The following is a 20,046-nucleotide window of genomic DNA, read 5'->3' as shown; positions in this document are numbered from 1 at the left end:
TCCAAATTATATGAATCAAAATGAAATTATGCTCAATCGATCCTAGAGATCAAATTTGTAATTTAACAATTATTTATTTTTCTTAAATCTCACATTATTATTAAACAATATTTTCAAATGTTGATAAATATGACATACAATCAAGTAAAGGAGTATGAAAAAATCTTCATATACCACACTATACTAGAATTTTTCTCTCTCATGTGATAGATTTCTCTCCTGTGACTTATTTGTCAAAATTTTAACGGTAGTATACAAATGAGGGATGTGTTGATCACCGACAAATTTTTATTTTTTGATTTTTTGCATTTCTTTTTAACTTCTCAAAAGTTTAGTATGCTTTGCAAAAGATGAGTGAAGATAGATAAATACCAAAATATCTTTCATATCTAACGAACAATATTTCGGTACTTATCCATCAACATTAATTTTTGTGCTAACCGCCAACAAAATTTAATATTTTTTATGCTTTGAAAAAATTGAAGAAATATATATTATTTTCTATTTCTACCTGCTACTTCAAATAGCAGTTCGCACCAATAAAAGTTTTGGATTCTAGCCAAATGCTAGAAGAGCAAATCGTCCCACATTAGAAAGGAAGAAAAAAGAAAAAGAGGTGTGCTCCAAGTATTATAAAATAGACTCGTGCATTTGGGTATTATTCATCCTAATTGAAACACTTTTAAACGTGGTATTTAGCTTTGGTTATATTTGATTTGAGAGAGTGTTTTGTATAATTGAGATCGAGGAGAGAAATCTTTGTAATTGTACCTGGTGGATTTTTTTTATCGTGGGTTGTAGTTTTTCTTCCATTTAGAGTTTTCTACGTAAATTCTTGTGCTTTATTTATTTAGTTGTTTTCTTCAAATTTCTCAATTATTTTCTGGTCTGTCCGCATCAAGAGTGCTAACCAATAAGTATCTATATATTTTCACAGACAAAAAAAAAAAAGAAAAAAAGAACCAAGGTCTCTCTTTTAACCTTTTGTCAATCTCTCTCACCCACACTCTCTCTCCAGTAACCTTTTTTTACTGTTAGAGAATTTCTCTCTCTTCTCTCACTCCTCTTTTAACCCATTTTTTACTGTTGGAATCTCTCTGTTCTCCCTCTATTCTGTGTCTACTAAGCAAAGGTTTTTTGTGTGTTAGATTTCTCAAGATCTTGAGAGTCACTTTTATGTCCCTGACTCTTATGGCAACCATGTCCCATCATCTTCACATATTGGCTTTATTAATTAACTCAAACATCTTTTTCCCCCTTTTTTATTACCCTATTTACCCCTGTTTTCCCTTTTCCCCCTCTCCCATGCCACCAACACCAACCCCAACCCCATTTTTCATTTTCATTTCTAGGGTTTCTCCAAAAAACCCCATCTTCCCACTCCCTTCATTCATCCCTTATATCCACTAGTTCTTCCCCTCTTCATCATCACATGGCTGCTCTTCAATCTTCAGGTTCAATTTCTTGCCTTTCTTTTGATCTATTAGTTAATGGGCTTCTCTCTTATTTGTCGTTGCTTCTTCCAATTCTTGTTTGGTTTAATGGGTCACAGATTATGGTGTTAATTGTGTTGTGTGTTGTGTGTTGTTTTTTGAGGTTTTTGAGAAGTCCCATGACCAAAAAAGTTGGATTTACAAGGCAAAACCACCTGAAAAAATGCTTCCCTCAAAAAAATTATAACCCTTTTCTTTGCTCTTTCTAAAAGTTTTGTTATCTTCCCATCTCATGGTCTCATCTTCCTCCTTGTTTTGTTTAAAACCTAGATGTACTCAGCTTGCTTAGTTAACAATATTTGGTGTCGGAAAGCTCGTGATGGATAGTTTGAATCTACGATCACGATCGAAAAAACATCCAATCGAGCTTATCGTTGATCTTTTTCACCATTTTTTTTAGTACAACATATGGGTTAGAAGATAGAACTTATAACCGCTTCGTTGGAGATATATATGTTAATTACCGCTGAGTCATGCTCACTTTGACATGATCTTTTTTTATCATTCAATTGTGTGAAAATGGTAATATTGCATGGTGAATTGGGGAGAGAGAGCTTCCTTCAGCCCACTCATGGAGGGATTCAAAGGGATTGCTGAAGTAACTGCCGACTCATTCATTCAACCACTCAGTAGAAACTCAAAAGGCTCATTCTTCCAATTTTCTTATACTACTGTGACTGTGTGAATGAAGCGGGAGATATTTTGCATTCTCTCTTTTTCTTTGCTTGGACTGAAGGGAGCTCCTCCTTTCTACTTTCCCATAAAAACTACTCAACCAATTCCCGAGTTTACAATTTGCCTCGTCTTTTTCTCAGTTATAGCACTGTTTGATAACAATTTTGTTCCTACTGCCTTCTCCCTTCCTGTTTGGCCTTCTTTACATTCTCCCCTTCCTGATCTTTCTGTACGAAGTCTCATCTCGTTATGACCTTGTTTGATAGCGATTTCGTTTTTAACTTTCTTCGTTTTTACTGTTCATTGTTTTTCTTTTTTATACACGAAATCAATTTTCATTTGGAGGTTTATAGAAGAATTAATTATGGCCTCGTTCGATTAAGATTTCGTGTTTTTTTATATATATTTTTAACTTTCTAACCCTTCATTCTCCTCTTTCTTGTCCTCATTCGCACAAAAATCAACTTATTTTGAGTATGACACAATGAATTATGGCCTTGTTGGATAGCAATTTTGGTTTGAACTCCTTTTCCTCTTTGTCCTTTCTTTTCTCCTATTTGTCGTCTTTCTCAACAAAATCAACTCATTTTTTAGCTTGACAAACGACATGTTTGGTAATAATTTCGTTGTAGATTTTCTGTTCTTAAAAATTATGCTTATTTCTTCGTGATTTATTTGGTGTATTTCTCACTTTTTCTTAAAAATTCATTTAAATTTTTAGTCATATTTGAAAACAAGATTTTAAACTTAATAGCGAAACAAAGAAACGTGTTTATAGACTGAATTTTGAAAAGCAGAAGTTCAAGATACAAAATAATTGTCAAACAGGACTTATAATATCAACTTCCACAAACAATTCGACCGTGTTGTTGTTTTGCATCTCTCCGAATCATTACCCTCCTCCGTCGTTCAAACAAACAACAAGAGATTAACCTCTAATTTAATCTGTTTTACTATGTGATTTGAGTTGATTTTGGGATATTGGGATGTGGGTTTTCTCTTGATTATCCTATGAATTATAAGAAGTCTCACAGAGATTTGATCCAATTGAAAAGATGAACATTGTCCACAAAATGAAAAGGCAAGAAAAAAAACTACCATAACCTCAATCATTCATTTAATTTGTTTTATAAGACAAAATCATTTTCTTATTATTATTATTTTTTCTCTCTCTCTATCTTTTTGCATCATATATTGGGGATGCTTGGTGAAAGCTTCTCCTTTAAATTTTTCACTTTCACTCTCTCTCTCCTGCTTCTGTTGTTTCAGGCTGAGGCTTTCAACAGCTACCCTGCAAACCTGGCCCCAAAAAGGTAAATTTGGTACCTCATTTACTGTTCATTTCCCAAGTGAAAACATCACAAGTCATGCAACCAAATAAAACCTAAGCCATTTTTTTAACCGTGGATCGGATCGGTTCGGTTCGGTTCATTTCAATTTGATTAGACTCTTAGGTTTGTTTCGATTTGCCTCCACTAGAAATTGGACGGTATTGAACCAAATTATGTGTATGTTTTGATTACTTGATTTTCTCATTAGTTTCTAAAAATTTTAAATGGGATATTCTTTAGAAAATTGACCAAGGTTTATTTAATGTTTATGAACTTTTCATAGGCTCCATTTTTAAAATGATAAAATGAAATAAATCAATCAATCAAACCATGGAAAGGATAATTGGTTCAAATCTCACGTATTTTAAGATGCAATGATTTAGCTCCCTTATACTGATTTGTGGATGTTTTAAAGTAATATCTATTCTTTATTTTCTAAGAAAAAGAAAAAGAAGGAGAAAAATATAATATTTTTCTTTTTTAAGTATTACAAATAGGACCTGGATTCAAACTCGTTGAGTGGTCATATATATATGATGATGGCTGAGGTAAGCTCATGTTGGCTATTATTTTTAGTTATATGATTTTGACTTGTGATTTGTGTGATACTCACTAATATTTAAAATAAATAATAGCAAAATTTTCACATGATACAATTTTTTTATAAAAAATAATTATAGTGCACAATAGTAAGAATTGATATATAGTGAGGTTCTTTATATATATTAAATATATCAATGATTAAAAATGGTACAGCAGTGAGATATACTTAATGATACAAAAATGAGTGATACGATTTGTGAATTATTCTTCTTGATCGATACAAATTTGATTGCTAGACTCGCTACCATTATAATTTTCTTTTTGATTTAGATGTGTCACAATTTTAAATTAGTGCAATAAAAGGTAATTGCAGATACAAGAATAAAAATTATCTTTACAAAAAAAAAAGAACAAAAAATATTAAGAAATAGCTTCAAAAACGTTAGACTAAAAAAAATTCTTAAAAATGCACCAAACACCATCCTAGCTTTTATTTTATATTTTAATCATTCATTTTTATGTAGTAAATAATCATTTTATTTAATTTTAAAAAAATCATTTTCTTTGTCTTGTAACTTACCAAAATAACGTTTTTAAAATTCTAACTAAATTTTAAAATTAAGGTAATCTAGGAACTTGCTCTTTCTTTTCAAAATCTAACTAAAAAAATATTATTTTAAAAACAATTATCTAGAAAAGTTTATTTCCCACTAAAAAACTTTGTAATTTTAGAAAACTAAAATCAATAGATAAAACATCATTATAATAAAAAAAAAAAGAAGGGCTTTATTTGATTTTTTAATTTCCAAGAAAAAATAGAAACATGCTTGGTAACCATTTCTTGTTTTTTATTCTCTATAATTTTAAACTTTAAAAAATCAATTTTTAAAGTAATTACGTTTTATTATTTTATTTAATTTTTTAATTATTTATTACGAATTTTATAAGTTAAGATAATAAAATAATATTTTAATTTTGTATATTAAAAAAAAAATGGAAACAGAAACCAAAGAAACAATAAACATTTTCGAAAATTCTACACAATTTTAAAAATATTTCTTTTAAAAAAGGAACTAACAAAAATAATTACAGAATGCTTATTTTTCTAAAACCCTTGACTAGAAACAATAAACAAGTAACAAACTGACTCTAATCAATTAAAAAATTGAACATATTTATTTTTTTTAAGGAAATAAATTTAAAGCAACTACTACATTCCTAAGATTCAAAACAAGAATAAAGCCAAATGTAACTTTACTGATTTATTATTCCTTTCAAAAAGCTTCATGTTTTTGATGATCATGGCAGATAAAGTTGGGCAATATGAGAATTTCCATACTTCATGCCAGCTTTTTCTTGCCTTTCTTTTTACTATATATTTTCCTCCCAACTCTTTTACATAATTTCAATTTATCAATTCAATTTTAATCTTAAGCTTTTGATTTTGTCAAATTAAACTATAAAGTTTATTCAACTCCAACTAATCAAGATATTAAATCATTTCTTATAAATCGCAGATTCGAATTCTCACCTCTTGTTTAAGTTATATTCTACTAAAACAAATAAAAACAAGAGCGATGAAATTAATACATATCCTCAAAACTAAATTAAGAAATGGTAAACTAACTAATAAATCACATTAACAAAACACTCAAACAAACTAAAAAATGCTATAACCCAATCATTAAAAAACTGAAACTTAACCATTAAATTAGTTAAAACTTAAAACATTGCTATGACTAGATTTAGTGGCTTAAACCTAGGTAATAAAGTATTCATATCCGACTAATGAGACTAAATATATATTTTAGTCCTTAATATTTGAGTAATTTTTCAAATTTAGTATCTTATCTAATGGTACATGTTAAAATCAGATGATAATAAACTTTCACGAAGCATCATACTTTAATGAGTTGGTAAACATTTATTAATGGAAAAAAGTCAAAGACGAAAGTTCCAGTTTCTCCTTCAACTTTCTAAGAAATTGATAAAACTTTAAAGTTTTCTTCTCTTGATGACTATATTCCTCCCTCTGCCTATCATATTATTATAAATTTATCATCAATCAATTTTAACATGCACCAAGAATTAGAGACTAAATTAAAAAATGTTAAAAACATAAAACTAAATTAAAACTTCTTTTTTCTTTTTTTAATTCTACAACGTGTGAAGTTAAAAGATTCGAACTTCAAATTTTCTGAACGAAGATATACGTTTTAATCAATTATTTGTCCAAAATAAAATTATCAAACTAAAATATACTTATTTTATCACTTCAATCTCACATCATCCAAAAGTTCAAAATATAAAGATTAAACACTCAATTTTTTTTTTTAAACTTTCAATAGTGGAGTGGAGCAGCTTCTTCTTTTATTTTATTTTCACGAGAAAACAAGTACAATCTGAACTGAGTTTCATTTTATATAAAAACGTGCCATTTTGGTCCACTTGGATTTATAATAATGCCCTTTTTTTATATTGTAAACAGCTGTCATTTTTTAAATTATTTTCCTTTGTGGACATTACATCATTTTGTCTCCCATATCTTATATTATATGAAAACACATTTAAATACCCTTTCTGTCTTTTTACCTTTCGTACCTATATTATTTAATTTCTACACTTTTTAAATATTTGGTTTTTTTTTACAATATGTTCGGGGATTCGAACTCACAAGCTAAGCTATACTACTTAAATATTTTGTTTTAGATTTTAAGAGATTCAGATCATGGTGGGGTAGAAGCTTTAATGTTCAAGTTAGTATACAAATGGGTAATGTAGTAAAATTTGATGTGTGGGGCCATAATGTATTTGATGAGAATCATTTCTTTGGTTGATGCACGATTCTGGAGTGCGAGACATGTTAGAAAGTGGTTCGATGTGGAGGCTGACGTGGATTATTTCATTGATATTCTTATAAGTACAATCTTGTATCGATTTAGTGCTCGATCATGTACACTCCAAAATTTAGTACTTAGTATGAGCTGGTCTTGAGCTAAATTTGTTTAAAATGGAAGAGATTGTGTACCTTTGAGAAGGTAGAACTTTGCCTTTTACAGAGGGAGTTATTGAGAAATGCGACTCTGCTATTTCGACACCGACACCTGTACTTGTCATTCAATGGATCTTTTGTTAATAGTTAGAAGATTCTCTATGGTAGAAATTCGCGTTGTGTAGGCCATTAGCAGATTTCCTATTAGTTAGGAATTTCTAAATATGATGGTCCTTTCTCCTCGTCCTGACATGTCCAGGTTGAGGCACAAATACACATGCCTCAATAAGGGCGAGAGCCTCATGTTTGTACTTTAGTTGACACACCTTAATTGATCAATATGCCAATTACCCTAATCAAAGGGTGTCGTCAATTATAGTGCCAAATTGGGCCCTAACTAAATCGAGGTGGACATTGATTAGGATCATGCATTTGAGGTGTCTCAAGACATCCATTATGGGTGCTAACAACATCCTACTAGATTGCTTGACATATATATTATAATCGTCTTGATTGCTACAGGACGATAAACTTGATACAATATGATGAATTATTCTAAAAGATATGTTCCTTCTTCCAAATTGATGCATGTCTTGGATTGGGTATAAGCATAATCAAGTTTTTTTTTTCTTTTTTGAGTACAACATGTGGGAGTGAGGGATCGAGCTGACAACCTCTTGATTTGAGATATATGTCAATTACTGTTGAACTATGCTTTATTTAGCAAGTATAACTAAGTGTTAAAATCAGTCATAACCAAAATTGAGTCATATAGTGAGATATATTTGACCTATACTAGCATCGTTACCTAGAATTTTTATTAATTGCATTCTAGAAATTGTATACGAGAAGTATAATAGGCATTTATGTGAGGTCTAAGGACCAAACTAAAATATTTAACAACAAAAATATAAAGAGAAAATAAGAATGAAAACTCAAAAGCTAATTCCAATTAACACCCTCATCAATATTTATTACAAAAGCATGAGATTAGGCCCTATGATAAATGCCTAATTTGGTAAACTTAAAAAAGTTGACCGCAAAAGTATCGGTGCTAATTGACATATATTTTCGATTAAGAGATTGTGAGTTCGATCCCCCACCAAACATGTTGTACTAAAAAAAGTTGGCCACCTAATTAAGACCCTTAAAGGCCTCAAAATATTTTTCTCGGTCATCTATTTTGTCTTTTTCTTTATATTAATGTTTTATTTCTTTCTTTTCTTTTAATACGGAGTGGAGGATTCAAACTCACGACCAAACATAGGTGTCTTAACCCGCTAAATTTTGTTCAAATTGACATATTGTTTTAATGTTTGTAACTTCTTTTAGAAGGTTCTTTTAGTATGATTATATTAAACTTTAAATCATTTTGGTCAACGAAGTTCTAAGTTTATTTCAATTTTTTTTAAGAAGAAAGTTTATTTCAATTTAATCGTTGAACTTCTAAAATATCACTAATTAATCGCTAATTAATTTTTAAAAATACAATCATTTTTGTTTCTTTAATTGTTATTAATATCATTATTCAGTAGTACCTCAATCAACTTTGTACCTCCAATACAAGCTCACATTCTAAACCACAACATTATTCATTGAAACAATTATTTTTAAAATAAAATAGTAAAACAACAAGTAGTAGAATAAAACTGAAAATCATAATGGTTAAGACAAATAACATTCATTAAACTGAAAAAAAATATTATTATTATTTTTTTTAATATCTATGCATTGACATAGACATTTCAAAAATTTAAAGACAAAAATAATATTTAAACTGAAAAATATTGCACACTTTAATAGTATATTATTTATTATTTGTAAAAAAATGTGACAAAAAATATTGAAAAATATATTTAATTTTGTACTTTTCTATAAGCAATCATTTAGTCCATATAATTTAAGATTTGTAACGATTTAATCGGATTTCTTATAAATGTAGATCAAATATCAAATCATTTTTTTACTAAATACTAAAAGTCAATACTAGAACATTTTTAACAACAAATGTTTAGTATTTAAAAATTGTCAACTATAGGCAGTATACGATGACCTACTATTTTTTATTCTGCCGTGGAAATAAATATCGTTTAAAAAGATATAAATTAAATACTTAAATATGTGTTAATTATATATGGTTCTTCTATAATAAAAAAGAAAATATCAATTTCTTTGGAATATTCCTTTAAACAAACATCTATTCCTTTAAACCAACATCTCATTCGAAATACTTATCTAAGTCTAAGATCTAATTCCACCCAACTCATAAATGCCCAAGTTACACAAACATGTGACGTAACCACGTCTCCTAACAAAAATTGAAAGCAACCTATTCAAAGATCAACAAAGGTACAAAACGTAGGTTGTCGATTTTATAAAAGTGAGTTTCTATAACCTATGTTTATGTAGCTTGTATAAAACTTAACAAATTTGTACCATTTGATCGAGATAAACAAACACACGTACCAAACACACCAATCCGACCTTCTTAACCCGAACATACTCAAGCATAACCCGTAACTCGAACCTATTCGAAGATCGACAAAGGTACAAAATGTCAGTTGTTGATTTTATAAAAGTGAGTTTCTATAACCTATATGTTTATGTAGCTTGTATAAAGCTTAACAAACTTGTACCATTTGATCAAGATAAACAAACACACATACCAAACACACCATTCCGACCTTCTCAACCTGAACATGCTCGAGCATAACCGTAACTCGAAACATCCCAACAGAAATCTAAACTCATTAACCTCTCATTTACAAAAACAGAACCAAAACATAGCCCCTAAAGTACTCTAAATTATACTCAAACCCTTTGGAAGACAATCTTCACACCATCTGCAGGCTCCACAATCATTCTATAAGAAGGACAATGGCGATAATCAGGAGACAGTGAGAATCTAAACTTTGAAACTACCATGGAAACGATGATCTTCAACTGAACCAAGGCGAAGTTCTTCCCTAAGCACAGTCTAGGACCTGCCCCAAATGGCAGGTACGCCTGAGGGTACTTGCAGGCCTTCGCTATGCCGTTCACGAACCTCTCTGGCTTGAACTCGTTCGCATCCCCGCCCCATATTTCGGCATCTCTGTGCAGCATTGGAATCAATGTCCATATGCAGACACCCTTTGGAACCACCACGTCGCCAAGCCGAGTATCGACGAATGCCTCCCTTGCCACGAATGCCGCCGGTGGGTACAGTCGCAGTGTTTCTTGAACCACCATTCCAACCTACTCCCACATTTCAGACCATTATAAAATTATTGATCACTTAAAGTGTTTAAATTTTGTAATGATTTAGTCTCTTAAACTTTTTTTTTATAATAACAATTTAGTCCAACGATTGAATCTTGGGTTGAAAACTCTTTGGTTAGATCTTCCCAACGTGTGATTTTACTTTTGTGCATACATATGACTTTTGTTTGTGTACCTAGAATTTAAGCATAGGTGACTCTTACATTATAGAAATTTTTCACAATAATGACTAAATCATTACAAATTTTGAACTAAAACACTTTTAGTCCTCTAAAATCAATTTTAATCCTCTAAAATCAATTTGACGTGTTTTAGAGAAAGATGTTACCGATTTGAGTTGAGAGATCGCAGCTGTGTCGGGGTGGCCATCGGGGCAAGCTTGCGCGAGCTCGGAGCGGATACGATCTTGCCACTTGGGGTGGAGGGCGAGGAGCATCAAGGACCAGGTGGCAGCAACGGCGGTGGACTCATGGCCAGCGAAGTAGATGCTCTTGCAGTTGTCGACGATGAACTTTTTCGAGGAGTCGCTGCAGCCTCCTACGGTCGGGTCGCTCATGGCAGCCTCCATGATCAGCTGCAAGAGATCCTTCTCTGACGACGACTTCGTTTTGGCGCATTCTTGTTGCCGCTGCTGAACAGTCTCCCATATTAATGACTCGATCTCCTTCTCCAGCTTTTTTATTCTTCTGTGCTTGCTTGGTTGAAAAAATCTGTCGCTGAAAACAGTTGTATTTGTTTTTGTTTGTGGCCAACGTTAGCAAATGTTGGTTCATAAAATTAACAAATAATTAAATTATAAGTTTGATCATCAAAACTAGTTTGATAATGTGACATTTTGACGGAGATACATATCAATTAGACTCAAATTAACTACACGCTGGTCATATAACTTAAGAACTTATACTAATATTAAGGATCCGTTAGTAATTCGTTTGTTAGATCAAGTTTTAAGAAACAAAAGCATTTGATTATTGGTAATTGTCAATGTCGGAGGCGAATCCTGGCCTGCCACGTGTCACGATCGAAAAGGTGGGCTGGTTAAACACGCAGGCGAAGTGAAGAAAGCGGCTCCAAAATACTCAGGTCGGCAGTCAGGGTAGGACCAATAGTGCCGAGCTGAGCTGATGCAGAGTCCGTAACAGTGTCCCTTCCGTGCCCGACAGCACGTCGTGATTTCAGGGTGTGTCAGAATCCCTGCCGGGCCCAGTTTCTATAAATAAAAACTCTTGCCTTAAATGCAAGGTACGCAATCTTAAGTAGACTCGGCAAGTTAGCTCGGACTAGAACTAACTTGCTCGTCGGAGTGCTAACTTTGTTTTGCAGGTCTCAGCAACTATTCAAGGGAGGTGCGGGACTATTGGCTATAGCTCGTCCTGAGCACACCGATCTAAATCGTGTCCGAGCTCAATCAATTTCGGGCTCAAATATCTGGCGCCGTCTGTGGGGAAGACATATCTAGAAGTCAGCCTCACCTTTTGCAATCTGAGCCAATGGCCCAAACCCGCTCCCAACAGTCACGATCTCAACTTTCGCCCACCCGCTCTCCAATGAGGGATGCGGTCACCTCCCGAGCCCATCCTCGACTCACGTATTCTCAGGTGGCAGGAACTCCCGTCGTCAAACAACGACCCCACGCGGGGGCGGTCAAGGAGAATGGAGGTCGGCCGGCCACATCCGATCCAGTAGCAGTCCGGGATTTCCACCTCGCCTCAGATCAGTTCCCGCCACTGCAACCTCAGAGAAACGGGTTGCCACCCCGCGCACCTCGCCTGCGCCGTTGGGGAAACACAGGTGCACGTTTCGGGGCAAGTGCTGATGCGGGCGTGGACCCCGTCATGGTAGCCGACGTGATCGCCGAGCTCAAGGAAGTCAAAGCAAGGCTTAAGGCGGTCGAGAGAGGCAGCGAGGTGTCCGGCTCTTCTGTCTCCAGGGATCCCATGCGAGGAAAGGGACCGATGCATCCTACCCAAAGAACGGAGTATCAGTTCCGACCCCGCAGGGAGGCCCGAGCTGGAGCACCCTCGCAAAAGCCACAACGAGTGAGGACAGGCAGTCCCCTGGAAGCACAGATTCACGACCGCCCTCGGCAGGACGATCGGGTCGAGGGCCGGCGCTCGAGGATTCGACCAATTCGGACTCCCTTGGCATTTTTCGATAACTCCAACGCCCATCAGGGCCGAGGTGCCAAGACGCCGAGGCGACGAGTAGTGGCACCCGGAGATCGGGAGTATTCGGTTGACGATGAGGAGGAAAGCCCAGTGGTCGACGTTCAAGAGAGGTCCTCCCACGCTGACCGTTCGTTCCGGTCTGAAGTGGACCTCCTCCGGGATCAGTTTCAGAAGGAGATAGAAGATCTCAAGCGACAGTGTAGGCCTGTGGATCTGCATCGCGTGGCCGAGCAAGAGGAACCGCCTTTCTCCCAAGCAATCCTGGATGCGCCTATCCCACCGAGGTTCAAGGCTCTAATCATGAATTCTTACGACGGATCTGGAGATCCGATCTCCTACGTAGAGGTGTTCGAGGGGAAGATGGATTTCCTGGCAGCAAGCGACGCAATGAAGTGCCGAGCATTTCAAATAGCCTTGGAAGGCTCGGCAAGATTGTGGTACCGACAGTTAAAGCCCCAGTCCATCGACAGTTACCAACAGCTGAGGAGGTTGTTCATCAATCAGTTCTCAGCTCGGCAGTTGTTGAAATTGCCACCCTCTCACCTCGGAACAGTAAAGCAACGGGACATCGAGTCCTTGATAGAGTACATCGCTCGATACATGGACGAGCATGTCAAAGTGGTAAGTTGCACCGATGACATCGCCATGATGTACTTCACCACGGGCTTGAACGACAGGAACCTGGCGATAGAGTTCGGAAGTCGACCACCGGCCTCCCTGAACGAGATGCTCGCTAGAGCTCGCCAGTACATCGACGGCTTGGAGTTGTGGAAAGCCAATGGAGCTCGGCGGAGCAACCGTGGTAAAGATCAGGACCAAAAGTCCCCTCTTCCCAAGAAGCAGCGCAGCGGCGGCTGGAGCTCGTCTCGACGGGCCGACGACAGTAAGAGTAGAAGCCATCGGGACGAGAAAGCCCCTTCAGACCGTCGGTGGCTGAAGTTCGACAAGTTCACTCCGTTGAATGCCTCAATCGCGGAGATCTACGCGGCAGCCGAAGACACCGACCTGGAGGCACTTTTCGCAGCCCCGGAAAAGCTTTCGCCGACCTCCAGGGAAGCGAGACAAGCGGCTCTACTGTCGATTCCACAAGGATCATGGCCACGACACTTCACGCTGTTTCCACTTGAAGGAGCAGGTTGAGGATCTGATCCGGAGGGGCTATCTGAAAAAATACGTCGGCAGGCGTGAAAGGGCGGAGCCAGGGGGGTCGGCTCAAGAGGACAAGCAAGAGAAATCACCCCCGCCAAGACGGAAGGAAGATCGACCCACCGTTATAAATACCATCCATGGGGGCCCAAGTGGGGGACAGTCGGGGCAGAAGAGAAAAGCTCTGGCTCGGGAAGCAGCACACGAGGTCTGTACCTCGTACCCCAAGGAGCCTGGGATGCCGATCTTATTCGACGACCAAGACGGCGAAGGAGTGCACATGCCCCATAACGACGCCCTAGTAATCGCCCCACTCATAGATCACGTGAAGGTGAGAAGAGTTTTCATCGACGGTGGAGCGTCGACCAACATCTTATGGTTCTCGACCTACACGGCCTTAGGGTGGGAGAAAAAGCACTTGAAGCTCAGCCCGACGCCATTGGTCGGCTTCGCGGGGGAGTCGGTGAGTGCGGAAGGATGTGTCTCGCTCCCTGTTACCATCGGCGAGGGAGATCAACAAATAACTAAAGTCGCAAAATTTGTTGTGATAGATTGGAGCTCCGCGTACAACGCCATAATTGGTCGGCCCTTGATTCATGATCTCAGGGCAGTCCCGTCTACTTACCACCAGGTCTTGAAGTATCCCACCTCGGCTGGAGTTGCGACAGTCCGGGGTGAGCAGAAGACGTCCAGAGAATGCTACGCCGCTGCGATGAAGGGAACAACCACTTGTGCGGTGGTTATGAGCGCGCCCAAGCCGTGTGACGACGAACCAGAGCCGAGCCGTGGCACCCCAGCTGAAGAACTAGAACTTGTCCCCCTACTGGGGCCGGAAAGGCAGGTCAGCATCGACAGCAGACTCGGGGCCGAGGTGAGAGAGGAGCTTGTCGGTTTTCTAAAAGCAAACGCTGATGTGTTCGCATGGTCTCATGACGACATGCCGGGCATAGACCCCAGTGTAATGGTGCATAGACTTAATTGAAATCCTAGCTATAGGCCTGTGAGGCAAAAGCGTCGGCCTGTCGACGCCGAGCGAAGCAATGTAATTTGTAAAGAAGTCGAGCAGTTGCTACGAGCTAAATTCATAAGAGAAGTTCATTACCCCGCGTGGCTATCTAATGTAGTTTTAGTTAAAAAGTCCAACGGCAAGTGGCGCGTCTGTATTGACTTCACGAGCCTCAACAAGGCGTGTCCGAAAGACAGTTTTCCCTTGCCTCGGATAGATCAGCTCGTCGACGCAACGGCAGGGTATGAACTCCTCTCCTTCATGGATGCCTACTCCGGGTACAATCAGGTTCGGATGCATGTGCCCGACCAAGAGCATACCGCCTTCGTTACCGACCAAGGGTTGTATTGCTACAATGTCATGTCGTTCGGTCTGAAGAATGCCAAGGCGACCTACCAGCGGATGGTCAACATGATGTTCGCCAAGCAGATCGGAGGCGAATCCTGGCTTGCCACGTGTCACGATCGAAAAGGTGGGCTGGTTAAACACGCAGGCGAAGTGAAGAAAGCGACTCCAAAATACTCAGGTCGGCAGTCAGGGTAGGACCAATAGTGCCGAGCTGAGCTGATGCAGAGTCCGTAACAGTGTCCCTTCCGTGCCCGACAGCACGCCGTGATTTCAGGGTGTGTCAGAATCCCTGCCGAGCCCAGTTTCTATAAATAGAAACCCTTGCCTTAAATGCAAGGTACGCAATCTTAAGTAGACTCGGCAAGTTAGCTCGGACTAGAACTAACTTGCTCGACGGAGTGCTAACTTTGTTTTGCAGGTCTCAGCAACTGTTCAAGGGAGATGCGGGACTATTGGCTATAGCTCGTCCTGAGCACACCGATCTAAATCGTGTCCGAGCTCAATCAATTTCGAACTCAAACAGTCTTGTTTCTCCTTATAAAAAAATGTTTCTAAAGGGTAGAAATTGGGAAAAAATATGTTTTTTTCTTGTTCATCTTTTAATGTTTTGAAAAAATCATAAATAAGAATATCATTTTATCATTTTTTTACTTATAAAATATATGATAAATTTTAAAAATAAATATAACATACAAATTTTGAATATTTAATTTAATTTATTTTTTAATTTGAAAGTTTAGCGAAAACAAAAACAAAATACTTACCAAACATCTTTTTTTAAAAAAACAAGAAATAAAAAATAATTACCAAACATAATTATTTTTTTATTTATTAAAGAACAATAAATAGAAACGATAGGGCCATAATTGGCTTTTTTTAGTGAGTAGAATTTATTTAAAATTCAATAGAAAATAAACTATTGAGATAAAGCTAACGTCTGGAAGTCAGTACTTTGTAATATTTTGTCAAAAGAAAAGGACTTTGTTCTTAATTATCTACTCTTAAGAATTAAATTTGTGCTTTAGTTAATTATCTTTTATTTTATAAATCTTATATGAATTTTAAAAACTAAAAACAATTTTTTTTTTAACTAGGGGTCGGTTTGGATGTCTTAGTTTGAATTAAAAATAGAAAATAGTATTTTAATGTAGGATACTTGTTTGATTGAATATTTTTTAAAAATATACTTCAATGTGAAAAAGAAAAAAAATTTCTAATAAATTTTGAAATTAAAAAAAAAAAACTTAAAAAAACTCATCTACTAAACAAATAATAATAATAAAAAAAAACACTCAATCAATCTAATATATATACTAAAAAAACCTCAAAAGATATTTTCTTAAAAGACAATTGAAAGGAAATTTTACTCATTGATGTAGCCAATATATTGCACATTTTTCGATTTTGCCAACCTAAATATAAGTAAGGTCTCCTTTAAAATCTCATAACCACATTTATACTCTCATATATATTAATGAGCTGAATTATAAGTTTATTCTTCAATTTTTCAAGTTTGCTTCTAATAATCTTTTAAATTTTAAATGGTGTATAATAAATCCTTAAATTTTAAAGAGTATCCAACGGGTCCTAGGTTTTTAAATTTGTGTCTAACAATTTCCTAAATTTTTTATTTTGTATTAAGTAGTCGTTGATTCATTCGAAACTCCGAATTGAAAATTTGGGGATACTTATTAGATAATTCTTCAAGTTTAGGGGCTAACATTATAATTTAACTTCACACACGACTAAATTACAGAAAATACTCCTAAACTTTGTTATATGTCTAAAAAAATATTCATATCATTTAAAAGTTTAAATACTATCCTGGACCTTTTACAAAGGTTTTAGAAATACCGTTTGAACACAAATTTGAACGAAAAATTGATAGGGTAGAATCTCAAAAACATGACTAAGTAAAGAAACGTGGACTAAGATATCCTTTTTAAAAAGGAGAAAAAGCTAAATTATTTTAGCGAAGAATAATCCAAAGAAGTTTCTGTAAATTTTAGATTTTGATGGAATGACCCGAAATGAGAAATGTTCAGTTTGTAATTAGTTTTGGATTAAAAGGTGAAGAGAGAGAGAGAGGAACCTGAAGGAAATGTGACCAAAGGAGAAATTTCCTTCGCTAACCAACTTCTGAAGATCCCTAAGCTTGGAGAAGATCTCCTTCCCCTTGGCGTAGGAGCTCCCGAAGCAAGCCCTAGAAATCACGTCCGCCGAGAACCCCCTCAGATCCTCATCCACGTCGATCTCCGCCGCCCCTCCTCCGCCGTCGATCCTCCCCTCCCACCGCTCCAGCACCGGCTCCGCCGCGCCCGCCATGAGCGCCGCCATGGCCCGGACCCGGTCCATGAAAAACTCGGGCGCCATGATCTTGCGCTGCTGCGCCCAAACGGCGCCGTTGGAGCGGACGATGCTGTCGCCGAGGATCGGGGCGAGCTTCTTGGTCACGAAGCAGGGCTTTCCCAACTCCAGATTCCCGCTCAGATTCAAATCCTTCACCATCTCCACCTTGTTCGCGTACAGATGCTGCCTCCCCCCCGTCGTGTACGTGTACAATGGGCCTGCACTTCCAATTCCAGCCCAATTCAATTCATGGGCTCAGAAATTCTCTCTCAATTTTCAATTTTCAATCTTGTGCCTAAGTCGGCCCCGAAAAATTTGTAAATTTTAAAAAAATATTGGATAGGTATATGGACACAAAGTTCAAAGTTTAGGATTCGTGTTTCTTATTTTTGTTTCTCCATTTTTTATTAAAAAAAATAGAATTGTACGACCATCTTTTCCAAAATGAAGAAATTGTTTTTGTTGTTTTTAAAATTTTTATACAATTTTGAACATGTTTATGAAAAATGAGAAATAAAAAATATAAATAATTGTCAAATGTTTAGATTTGTTATCAAAATTGAAAATAAGAAAAAAGAAATGGGAACATGAACAAACAAACCCTTAAAGACATATTAAAAGAGCTTTTAAAATTTAGGACCTAGCAGACTCAAAGTTGAAAATCTAGAGACGTGCTAAACACAACTTTAAAAGTTTCATGTATAGACTATATTTATAATTTATAATTTTTTTTCCTTATTATAGAAGAAATCATTTGTTGAGTGGACGGCTTTTTTTAATGAACAGTGTTCAAAGGTTGAACAAATGTTTCTTTTAACAATAATCACGAAAATTATTATATTTTAAAAACGGCCATATATCTCCATATATCTCTACTTCTTTTTTCAACATAAACACTAACAATAAGTTCGCCAAAAACTCTTATATTTTTGGTTGTTGTAAAATTAATCCCTAATTTAGGTGTGCCTCTATCAATTCATAAAATAAAAAAAAATCAATATGCTTTAAAACAATTTTATATGAAATTTGACATCAACCAAACGATGGGTCGATTGATATATCAAATCGACCAATACTTATATAGTAATTATTTATCATTTCAACGATATAAATTCCGTAGAATCGAAATACAAACTTGAAAAATATAATTGAAATTTTTTTTATAAAATTTAAGAACTAACTCGAAACTAAATTTATAATTTAACTGGAAATTAGATTAAAAGAGATAAGCCCAAAGGTGGAATTTATTTACCGTATTCTTTGGTCCACTTGACGAAATAGGGGAAGAGAGTGGAGGTATAATCGTGAGCCACAATCGCCGACGCCTGATTGGGCGGCGCCGCCACCGCCGCCTGCAGCTGGATCTTCTGCATCTCGGGCAAGTTCCCGTACAGAACCGACGGCGGAGGCCCCCACACGCCTTGCGCCCGGAGCTTCCGCCTCACCTCCGCGGTCTTCCTCCACACCGTGTAGTACAAATAATGGACCAACACCGCCACCGCCGCCGGAAAAATCCACCTCAAAGAAACTCCGGCAACCACCTCCATCGCACCCTTTTTTTTTGGGTTTATTTCTCTCGACAATTATTGTACAAAGTCAGAGTGAGAGTCTCTCTCGTATGGGGTGTGTGTATATAAAAAAAAGTCAAATGGGAGGCTTTGAATATTGTAAATTAAATTACAAGATACTAAAATTTCATTGATGTATCTAATAGGTCATAAATTGTAAAAAATGTGGATGAGGCGATTGAGAACTCGTTTGATAACGTTGTTAATTTTTGGTATCTTGTTTCTAGTTTCTAACTTTTTAAAAATATAGACCTTTGGTAACTGTTTTTGTTTATTATTTTATTTCGAAGAAATGTTTTCAAAACTGTTGAAATTTTACCAACAATGACATAATTTCTTTATCTCTTGTTCCTATTTTCAAGGATAAAATTATCATTTTTGACATATAAAATAAATAACAAATAAAAAATTCTGAAAAACTAATCTTCAGTTAAAATGAAACAGTAAAATTCTATTTCAACTTTCAAATTTATATATGTCAATTACCGTTGAGCTATGCTCACAAAAACATATCAAACGGCGTCTAATAAACTATTGCACTTCTAAAAATTTAGAGATCGATATTAAAATTTTATTCTTAAAGTTTAAAAATCGTCTAATAAACTAATGTACTTTTAAAAGTTTAGAGATCAGTATTAAATTTTTAAAAATTTTAAAATTTATTAGACATAATTTTAGTCCGATGACGTAAGAGAGAGAGAAAAGAGATGAATGTGATGCAGAGGAAGTGAAAAGTACGTGGGAGGGGAAGGATTAGCGTTGGACGGAAGAGAGAGAGAGATGGGACCCACTTGACATGTGCAAATTGAGAGACTTTGTTTATAGGGTTGTTCACGGTTTGGGTTGGGGGTAATTTTTGGATCACCCAGAAAATTTTGGATTGGGAATTTGTGGGAACCGTCGGGTTGTAAAACGATGGCCAACCCAACCCAATAAATTCGGATTGGGTCGGGTTCTTTTTTTCTTTTTAATTTATCAATTAATTTACTTTTATTTTGTTTATAACATGGACAAAAAAAATCAAAATCTTAATTTAAGCATCAATTCAAATCCTAATTGAAACCAACATGTAAGTCCTAATTTAATACAAATTTTAAAATTTTACATTATCCAAAGTTTATCTAAAGTCCAAATCCAAAATTGAAACCCAACATGTAAGCCATAAT

The 20,046-nt window shown here is 36.1% G+C and overlaps 1 protein-coding gene and 1 long non-coding RNA gene across 2 annotated transcripts; one reads left to right on the top strand and one right to left on the bottom strand.

The window, feature by feature from the left end:
• The first annotated feature begins 1,193 nt into the window (after positions 1–1,193).
• Positions 1,194–7,143, top strand: LOC148209238 (uncharacterized). The gene is made up of 2 exons (XR_015793452.1): positions 1,194–1,454; positions 3,438–7,143. It is a non-coding gene; the product is annotated as an uncharacterized LOC148209238 (long non-coding RNA).
• Positions 7,144–9,580: 2,437 nt separating this feature from the next.
• Positions 9,581–18,923, bottom strand: LOC111015899 (cytochrome P450 714A1). The gene is made up of 4 exons (XM_088117312.1): positions 18,565–18,923; positions 17,056–17,530; positions 10,624–11,011; positions 9,581–10,271 (listed from the first exon to the last, which is right to left on the bottom strand). The coding sequence occupies exons 1-4, from the start codon at positions 18,857–18,859 to the stop codon at positions 9,846–9,848; spliced, it is 1,584 nt and encodes a 527-aa protein (XP_087973438.1). The 5' UTR covers positions 18,860–18,923; the 3' UTR covers positions 9,581–9,845.
• Between the last annotated feature and the right edge of the window lie 1,123 nt (positions 18,924–20,046).

The sequence above is a fragment of the Momordica charantia genome (assembly GCF_013281855.1).
Source record: "Momordica charantia cultivar OHB3-1 chromosome 9 unlocalized genomic scaffold, Mcharantia_2.0 BLBB01000009.1, whole genome shotgun sequence".
Taxonomy (NCBI): domain Eukaryota; kingdom Viridiplantae; phylum Streptophyta; class Magnoliopsida; order Cucurbitales; family Cucurbitaceae; genus Momordica; species Momordica charantia.
This window is presented reverse-complemented; position numbering and strand designations above follow the sequence as displayed.

Bases quoted from the DNA above. Each gene is read 5' to 3' on its own strand.
- LOC111015899 (XM_088117312.1), bottom strand. From the start codon at position 18,859: ATGGAGGTGGTTGCCGGAGTTTCTTTGAGGTGGATTTTTCCGGCGGCG. The intron at 17,531-18,564 runs GTAAATAAATTC...TTGGAAGTGCAG, and splicing joins CAAGTGGACCAAAGAATACG to GCCCATTGTACACGTACACG. The intron at 10,272-10,623 runs GTAACATCTTTC...ATGTGGGAGTAG, and splicing joins CGATCTCTCAACTCAAATCG to GTTGGAATGGTGGTTCAAGA.